Below are 7,453 nucleotides of genomic sequence, written 5' to 3'. Positions count from 1 at the left end.
CACGAGTTTCATATGAAGTACTGTGCCCCTTCCCTTCCTTACACCACCCGCCCCTGAGCTTCCTGAAGGTCCTCACAATTTGCATATCGCTCAGGCCACTTCCAAACCCAACCTAGGTTTTATAATGTATATTATATTTTTTGTGTATTTTTTAAATCCAGCTGTGATGGGTTATATCATAAACGTGGCGTGCGGCTGGGGCAGGGGCCCTCAAGGCCCAGCTCCTGCTCAAAAAAAAAAAAAAAAAAAAAAATTAAAGTTATTTGTTTGTGGGTTAGTTGTGTGACCAGTGTATGCCAGACCTCTCTGGGTTGGATTAGCTTCCAATGGGTGCTCCTGCTAGGTTAGCTCCTGGTGGGTCCCCCCACTCTACTCCATCTCTGCTGGAGGGCCCCCAAGCCATACTTGCACTCAAGGTCCCATGAAAGTTTTGCAGACTCCCTTTCTCCCACCCACTCCTGCCATGAGTGGAGTGCTAAAATGTGCCCAGTGCTGGCCTAGGTTCTACTGCTGCATTCTCTTTGAAGTGACCTGCCCAAGGTCACACAACTACTGAGGCCCACTGCTAAATCCCCAGTCTTCGTGGTGGCTACTGCTGGTTCTCTAGCCTGTTCTCACTTTACACCAGAGAAGAACCTCAAGGGGGAAGAGTGCTTTCCCAAGTGGATGGCTGCTAGCAGGGGAAGCCAGATTCCAACCTGTTCTCTGCCTGGAAAAGCCCTACTCTCCCCTCTGAACCATCTTGTGCTCATACAGCAGGGACCACAGAGTGGGGAGGGTGAGGAGACAGTATCTTCAATGGATATGCATTATCTGAAATTCAAATTTAAATAAGCATCCTGTATTTTCATTTGCTCAATCGGGTAACCCTACTCTAGAATTGTTTTCTAGATTATTCTGGTTCAACCTCCAGATTTGCAGATGGGGAAACACTGAAGTTAAATGCTGTATTCACTCAGCCAGTGGCAACACCAAGATTTGAATCTGGTCGGCCTGACTCCAAGACCATGCACCTGGTAGACTAATCTGGTAGCTTTTTGTCTTAGTCCACAGCATTGGATGGCCACCAGACTCACTTGCAAGATGGGGAGGGTGCCTGGAGCCCCGGCCAGGTGGTTGTGGCTCCTGGAGTCAGAACTTGGTTTATGAAGCACCCACTACGTGCCCAGCCTAGGACTGGATCCAAAATCTGATCTCTGGGCTTAACAGGTAATTCTATCTATTGGATGCTTGAGGCATCATCACGTGTGCTGTTGCCTTCTCTCTCCCGGAGTAAACAGCAGTAAACAGCCTTCGGGTGATTTAGAATCATGTAGATCTCCTGTGGAAAATCCAAGTGCAATATGGCCGCCCTCTCGCCCATCTCCCTACTTCCTTGCCCCCACATGCAAATGTAACAGATCCAGAGGTGGGTGATGTCTAGTTTCAAGGTCCCAAAGTAAGGCGAGGATCAGAATAAGGGGAGTCTTGTGAGGCTGGAGCCCAGGACTCTCCTGAAGTGGCTCTTACCTGCTCAGGATTCTGTGGGAAGCTTTAAAGGGCCAAGATGGCTGGATCCCAGAGAATGGAGCTGAAGTTCTGCCTTTCCTACCCATTTCTGTTCTGATGTCATCTTGCCAATTCTAAGGTCAAGGCCTAGGTGCTACTCTGAGATTTCTTAGGGGCTCTTTATTTCCCTGTAGTGCTAATGCTGGAGAACTGGGGCTCCCCAGATAGCTGAACCCTGAATTCTCAGGTGCACACAAGCTTTCGACGGATCATCCCAGAGGCTGGAATTTGATGAAAATAGCTCAACCTTCTTTCACAATGGAATCTGTCTCCATGTCCATTTTCCATTTGCGTTCTCTTCTGCTACCTACTCTTTATTGTGCTGCTGGGGGCCTCTTGAGAGCAGGCACCATGGCTCTAAACAGGTTCCCCACTGCCCAGTAGTGGGTCAGCATTTTAGTATAGTTGGTAAGAATTCCTACCCCAGTAACGTAAGGCTTAATAAATAGAATGGGTTTGATTTAAATCCAGGTGATTCAAATCAATCCAGTAAGACTCAAGTCCCTAAGTATTTCTAAAACACCCACTTAACCTTTCCCTGGAGTTTCCAAACTTACAAAAAAAATTTTTAATCCTTGGCTCATTTCAAACAGGAAGGTGTGTCTAATTCTAAAGCCATCCTGGTCTTTCTCCCCACTCACCAGCATCTAAATTCAACTGAACCAGACCAACAGACTTTACATACTATGACCAAACACTACGTAGGTAGCTACATGTGATTGCTATTTAGCAACTGCTGTTTTAGGAACACTTCCTGGAGAATTGCCTTCCGATTGGTAGGATACACAGGATCATGAATGAGAAACTGCTTCTAAAAAACCCTTGGCTCCACAGGCATTGCTCAGTACTGCACCACTGCTGGCAGGAACAAAAGGTCTCTCTGGTCTTAGGCTCTGGGGTGGTTTGCAGGTTCAGAGAGGCTTTGCCCACTAGGGCCCTTGGGACTTGGCGCTAGAGATGCAGCTGGGACCCATCACAGCAAACTCCAGTGAGGACTTCGGTTTTATGCTTCTGCCTCATGGCTCTGCCTTTTTGGTTGTATTCAGTGCCTAATAAGCAGCAGTGCGAGAGGCCAGGCGTTAAGATATACTTACACTTGCAATTTTCGATTATATTCCTCTAGTCAAAGTATCAAACTTTCTTGCCTTCAGTATTGCCTTTTTCTTTCTGATTACAAACATGACAGAACTCCAGGAAATCCCAGGTAATCATTTTACTCCCAGAGTTAAACATGGCCAACATTTTGTTAAGTCAATTTCCGATCACTTTTACTATGCATAAACTAGGACCCCAAATTCCGGGCTTATCACAAGACTGCAGCTTTTTTGCCAGTAAGCAAAGTTACTAGCAGTTACTAACTTAAAAGCTAAAACAATAAAAAAAAAAAACCTCAAAGATCTTTGGTGAAAACCTCGGATTGTTCATGGTTCAAGCTTGTTTCAAGGTACATTTTTATATATACTTTGGATTAGCCTTTCAGCTGTAATAAGAGATGGAGGGATGAACCTGTTACTTTACCAAAGTTAAATGAAGCAGGTTCAAGCCTAATGTTAAATCACAGGTATTTCCCATTAAAAAACCAACTTCCCAGTACTGGGTGTTGGAGGCAAGAACAGGGAACTGCCTGCCACAGAGCCTACCCAAGTACAAAGATCTAAAAGTTTCCACAGTCCAATTCTACCCGCTTGCTAAGCTCCCCCAAAAAACAAGGTTGGTGAATTACAGTATTAATACAGATCTATTTGTGTTTTCCTAAACATCTCCGAGTAAATTACTACCCCTGAATATACAGTATTCAACTTGGGGTCACACAAATACTAGATCAGGATTGCAGACAAGAATCTAAGGATCCAAACTCCATTTGGTCCTTGTGATCCCTACAGACTGAGCCTCAACACATCATTTAGAGGGATAAAACCAAACAAAAAAAGCCCACAGAAAGAACCAATGGTGTAAAAGGGAAGCAACTTCAGCGCACAGGTTAAGCACGCTGCCAAGGACAGAGTCAACGTCCTCAGTGAAGGCCCTGACTCCATTCTACTAGTAAGCAGGAGCACTACAGGCTGGAGTCCTAGCCTAGATCAGCCCCTCCAGGGTACAGAAGAGTTTCAGTCCCTGTTAGTAGTCCTATACTGTCACATGTTGTAAGCATCCAAAAGACCTAAATTTTAAGGTAGATAGAATGCACTTCCTGGTTTGCAGCACGGAGAAAAGGACCAGCCATCACTGGGTGCCAGGAACTGCAGTCATCAGCACAAAGCTCTGGCATGCAATGTCAGCTCACAGAGCACTTCCCTCTCCCCTAGTCACAGGCAGACAGATAATGGCAGGTAGCACTAGGGTTTATTAAACTGTGCCTTAGTACAGGCGTTGGGGCTTGCCCATGGTGCTCTTGATGTATAAAGCCCGGACATTCTGCCAATTCTTCTTGAGCAATGACACCAGGAAATTGACAGCTAGGTGGATGTTATACACAAGCTCATCATCTGTCATCTTCACGTGGCCAACAGCCACTGCCAGACACAACACCTGTGGGAAGAGTAAAGTCAATCAGGTTGGTGGCTAGATGCAACAGAGTAAGAGAGTAGGCACAACTACAAGCCAGATGGTCCAAATTGACCTCCAGTCACTAATAAACCTACTCTGACCCCAGGCCAGGAAGACCAGGGCTATGTTAAAAGCTTCAACCCTGCTCAGTGACTGTGACATGTCCTAAGTATCTACAGAAACACAAACCAGGGCTCCCATGTAGAGAATTCAGAAAAAATAAATGGAAAACTTATTGAGAGAACTCCAGGACGGGTGGTGCTTAACCTATGCAACCCAGCCAGCCTTCCTTACCTTCTTCATCTGGAATTTGATTGTGGACTTCACTTCATCCACTTTGGCCACCATATTTTCATTGTGGGTCAGCAAGGAAGGGAACTTGCCAGCCTTATTCAGGCCAGGGCCCAGGATTCGTGGAATCTGCTTGATCAGAGATTCAGAAGCCAGAAAGGCATCATACTTCTTGGCTGGTGAAGAGAAGCAGTTGGATGCTTAGGATCTGGCCCCTGAAGGCAACTCCAACCAGGGCTCTGTCAACCAACCACGAAGCGGCCCCTAACCACCCTGCTAACCCCTCTCTCCAAGTACCAAGTCTTTTTTAATCTTCTCACTCCAGTTTCTCTATCCTCTTGAGTTTTACTGGTCCAACATTCACATGAAACCCGGTCAAAAGCCCAGGCTGACCCACCCTCATGTTCAATAGAAAATACACATGCTCGTTAAGGCTGAGTTCAAATCCTGCCTTCCTACTTTCTAGATTCACAGTAACTAGGGCACCTATTTCCTACCTGTAAAATGCTTACACAAAGGATAAAAACGAAAAAGCAATCAGTTTTAAATAGAAATCCCTAATCAAAACATACCAGCACCTGACTAGTCCATCTGTGAGAGCTAACCCAATTAGAATCTTCAAAGCCAACATAAAAAGGAACATTTAAAAGGTTAAAAATTATCAGAAGTCAACTAACCACAGCAGATCCTTTCCATCACGATTCTACTCCCTCTCCCATCATTTAAAAAATCCAAATGGGGGGGAGGGGGACAGGGGCACCTGGGTGGCTCAGCCGTTAAGCTTCCTATTTCAGCTCAGGTCATGATCTCATGGTTCAGGAGTTCAAGCCCCACACTGGGCTCTCCGCTGTCAGCGCAGAGCCCAATCTGGATCATCTGCCTCCCTCTCTGCACCTCCCCTGTGCTCTCACTCACTCTCAAAAATAAACATTAAAAAAACAAATAAATGAAAATCCCAATGGCAGAAATACCACTCTTCTACCATTCCCATGGGAACTGTCTGCCCAAATACAAAACCACAGCAAGCCACACTCACCCAGCTTCTTGACTAGCTTTTTATTCTTGTTGAGTTTCTTCAGAGCCTCAATGTCCATGTGGGGAATATCCACAGCCTTCGCCTCATCACAGTGCTGTTGGTCCCCCAGCACACATACGGAGAACTTGGGGCGGGGAGTGGACTTAAGCCTGCGTTTTGGGGGGACAGAACAGGTCAAACCCAGCCTGGGACTCCAAGAGCAGGTGAAGGGGTCTGGGATCGCTGCAGCCACTGAGCCTTACCCAGAAGGTCCACATTCACCAACAGCTAGTCTGGCTTCTCAAACTAGCCGGCGGGCTCGGCGAAGGCCTCCCCACGCCTCCCCTCTTATTTTAAGACCCAGGGTGGGGGTCCGTCCAGCCACGCCTGCCCGGAGCAGGGGGTCTGAACTACCCAAGCGCGTCAGTGCCGCACGTGCCCGCCGCCTCGAGCTCAACCGGGAGCCCGAAGGGAGGCGACGGGCACGGGGTCACGGAGGGCTGGGTGGGATCAGAACGGTGCCAACCTGACGGTGCCCGAGAAGCGTTTGTCCTTCTGAGGATCATAGTTCTTCAAGCTGATCTGCAGCTCCACGGTCTCCAAAAACCTTAGAGAAAGTAACAAAGTTAACCAGCCGCCCGCGACTGCCCAAGCCACCGCGCTCCGGGCCCGCCCTCCCCGCGGAGACGCGCGCTTACTTCCTGCGCTTGCGCTGGTTCCCGTGCAGGACTTCCCGCACCGCCTCGTACAGGGTATCGCGGGAGACTTTGCTGCTGCGAGAGAGAATCAAGACGAGCGATTGGGACCCGGGAGGCGCCGATCAACACCCTCGGCGTAGTCAGAAGTCTCAGGCTTTGAGACGGAGAAAGGGTTCACGACGCACGCCAAGGGGCTTCCGGACACCAAATCGGGAGCTTTGGGTGCGATAAAGGTGGAGGCCAGGAGGAAGAGATACCTTCCTAGCGGTCGGGCCTGGCGCTCAAACTCGAACGCCGGGCCTGCAGGGCGGCGTCCGGCAAGAAATGCCCCTCGGCGAAGCAGAGGCAAGGATCCCCCCGATTCAGCCCGCAAGTCTCCCCCCACCAAGGTGCCAGGGGGCGCGGATGAGTGTGGATGGCGCCCTAAGTGCCACTTACCTCATAGCGCCACACACAACAGCAGGAAAAAAGAATAATTTAGTTCGCGCATGCGCTCAAATAAGGCTCCTGTTCTCGCGAGATGTAGCTTTCCTTCTGAGCGCGAGGGCCGGGACACGCAATCCCCGGGGAGCCCAGCCGTTTGCGGCCGCTGGAGGGCGCTGCCGCGTGTTACACAGCTAGAGTGGCTCGAACACTGGGAGATAGCTTTCTGCGGTCCTGGGAGCCCCGTGGCCCGCGAGGAATATTCTCGTGGGCGCCAGCCACTGCCAGGCACTTAATAGGCTGGTACTGGGCACCGCACCGTAATGGTCGCTGAAAGCATGCAGTTCCCCCATGTTTGTCTCTCCAACCTTTTCTGCCCTTTTCCTCCGGTCCTGCACACCGCTTCGGGTCTCAAAAGCGGGTTTTGCTCCTAACCTCTCCCTCACCATCTTGCTCTGGGGCTCAGGGCTTCAGAGGACGTTGTGAGAAGGGAAATGTCATGAAACTTCGGTTCCTGGCCCCTCAAAGCCTGCAGTGGGGAAGAGCTGGGAAAGTACTGTAATGAATTTTCACTTGATAGCTGATTCAATGTCATCTACCCGTTAAGTAGTTACTATACACAAGGTGCCTCCCTAGCTACTACAACACACACGGCCAGCACTGCACAACCCTTTCTGCCCCTTCCTCGGTCCAACCGGCCCCATCCTCTTCTCTGCCCATAAAAACCCCAGGAGTCCTACAGACTCCTCCTCAAAAGCCTCCAGCTCCAGACTGAGCTGCACCCACCTTCACGGCCCCATTCCCCAGTGGTCAGTGCACACTTCACCTATTCAACAGACAGCTCTGATAGGGCCGAGGTGAGTGGCATCACACCTTATCGCACAGAACTGTGAATGAACGAACCTGAGAACTGTCACCTTCCCCTCACAGA

The 7,453-nt window shown here is 49.3% G+C and overlaps 1 protein-coding gene across 1 annotated transcript; it reads right to left on the bottom strand.

Annotated features, from left to right (window-relative positions):
* Positions 1–3,874: 3,874 nt before the first annotated feature.
* Positions 3,875–6,654, bottom strand: RPL10A (ribosomal protein L10a). Its single transcript, XM_060615294.3, has 6 exons — positions 6,538–6,654; positions 6,100–6,174; positions 5,928–6,008; positions 5,423–5,571; positions 4,390–4,562; positions 3,875–4,077 (listed from the first exon to the last, which is right to left on the bottom strand). The coding sequence occupies exons 1-6, from the start codon at positions 6,540–6,542 to the stop codon at positions 3,907–3,909; spliced, it is 654 nt and encodes a 217-aa protein (XP_060471277.3). The 5' UTR covers positions 6,543–6,654; the 3' UTR covers positions 3,875–3,906.
* Between the last annotated feature and the right edge of the window lie 799 nt (positions 6,655–7,453).

Source organism: Panthera onca, chromosome B2, assembly GCF_046562875.1.
Source record: "Panthera onca isolate mPanOnc1 chromosome B2, mPanOnc1 haplotype 2, whole genome shotgun sequence".
Taxonomy (NCBI): domain Eukaryota; kingdom Metazoa; phylum Chordata; class Mammalia; order Carnivora; family Felidae; genus Panthera; species Panthera onca.
Note: the sequence above shows the minus strand (reverse complement) of the source record. Positions and strands in the feature narration are given on the sequence as shown.